Source organism: Penaeus monodon, chromosome 32 (assembly GCF_015228065.2).
Source record: "Penaeus monodon isolate SGIC_2016 chromosome 32, NSTDA_Pmon_1, whole genome shotgun sequence".
Taxonomy (NCBI): Eukaryota; Metazoa; Arthropoda; class Malacostraca; order Decapoda; family Penaeidae; genus Penaeus; species Penaeus monodon.
Genome location: NC_051417.1, coordinates 24457713 through 24459207, shown reverse-complemented (window position 1 = coordinate 24459207; position 1495 = coordinate 24457713). Strand labels below are relative to the sequence as shown.

The 1495-nt window shown below is 37.7% G+C and overlaps 1 protein-coding gene across 1 annotated transcript in view; it reads right to left on the bottom strand.

Annotated features, from left to right (window-relative positions):
- Nucleotides 1–657, bottom strand: part of LOC119593618 — a 3456-nt gene extending 2799 nt beyond the window's left edge. The window contains exons 1-2 of the mRNA XM_037942571.1: nt 623–657; nt 293–492 (exon numbers count right to left, since the gene is read on the bottom strand). Coding sequence (XP_037798499.1) covers nt 293–492; nt 623–631 — 209 coding nt within the window. The 5' untranslated portion in view covers nt 632–657. The remainder of the gene's footprint in view (nt 1–292; nt 493–622) is intronic.
- Nucleotides 658–1495: the final 838 nt, after the last annotated feature.

The window sequence follows — 1495 nt, the reverse complement described above, 5'->3', positions numbered from 1 at the left end:
TACCTGTAAAGATCAGAGAACAGACATTAATAATTACATTGGGGAATGTAGTTGTGTATGCATTTAAAAGAAAAAATAATAAAATGACTAAGGACTTTCAGGTTGTTTTCAAACGCCTTCATATAAATTCAATGTGTTTGAAGTAATGCACAAATCATTTCTCCAGATTGCCAACTGCAGTTTCTATGTGTACGACCTGCAAGTTTTCTGTTCGCAAATGTTTTCCTCACTTGACACATTTATCCAATACTTATCCTGGATAACTGCAAATAATTTCATCGCATATCCTTACGTGTAAGATCCCGCCTGGTTGATCTGACCAGCTGATCCAACGACTCCTTCAACGGCTGTGTTGATGCCGTTGTCGGCTTCCACGGCGTACGAGAAGGTGCCGTCTTCGTTGGCTATGCGGTCATCGCGAAGGAGGGCGACCACTCGATCCTCGAACTGAGGAGTGGCAACAGCCACGGCGGCAAGGCAGGCAAGAACGATCTGAAAATAAAATATGTCAATTTTTACTTTACAAATACACAATACCGTTATGTATGTATTACAAAGATACATGTAGCAAATGGTACATGTGCACGTATACATGCATAAACAAGTGTTTCCCTCTACTAACAAGCTTCATATTGTCTACTCGAGAGAGATCGGAAGACCAGTGGTAGCATCACACGTCAAAGACGACCTTTATATACCTCTGCTCTGAAGAAAGGGGGCGGAGCCATATCCAACAAGCTTTGGGCGGAGCCTTTACAGACCGCAAGGTAGAGCATCGCATTACCTGCATCTATGCCTAATGGTCACTACTCGGAGAACAGAATCTCCAGGGACGCTTAAAAAGGGAGAACTTTTTTTTTCAAATATATTAACTAAACTACTCTTCCTTAAATCCTCTTTATCAAATGTATTTTGCATAATGTAAATGAGCTAAAATTGCATTGGGAAGTATTAAATGATCTGTACAGCAAATAAGCTACTTAAACAAAGCTAAATAAAAGATATATTCTGCAGCCCATAGCATCCTAAACTGGGCTTCACGAATCCCCTGTAGAGCATCAAGCCGGGCGAGACAATTAAATAAAGTATTAGAGACAACGTAGTATTTTTTTTTTTTTTTATAATGAAATTGTAAATATCTCTCGTTTGTTAACTATATCGCCAGCTATCTAGTATATTATTCTCTACTATATACTTAACCTGAAGTATAGTCAGTACTCCTGCAATAGTCATTTCTGATATTTAGCTACAGAAGTAGATTGAATATAATCAAACGATGCAAAAAAACAAACATATGCACTACTAAAACTGATTATTTTACAACTAAATTAATTGGGAAAAGCAAAAATATTATATTGAAATCATGTTCTGTAACGTAGCTTCAGTGAAGGAAATCACATAAAGTTATTTGCAAACAGGGTATAAACATAGGATGCAGGCACGTTCTCATCTTTTCGAATATATTTTGTGCCCTTTTAATACTCGCCATGCACCG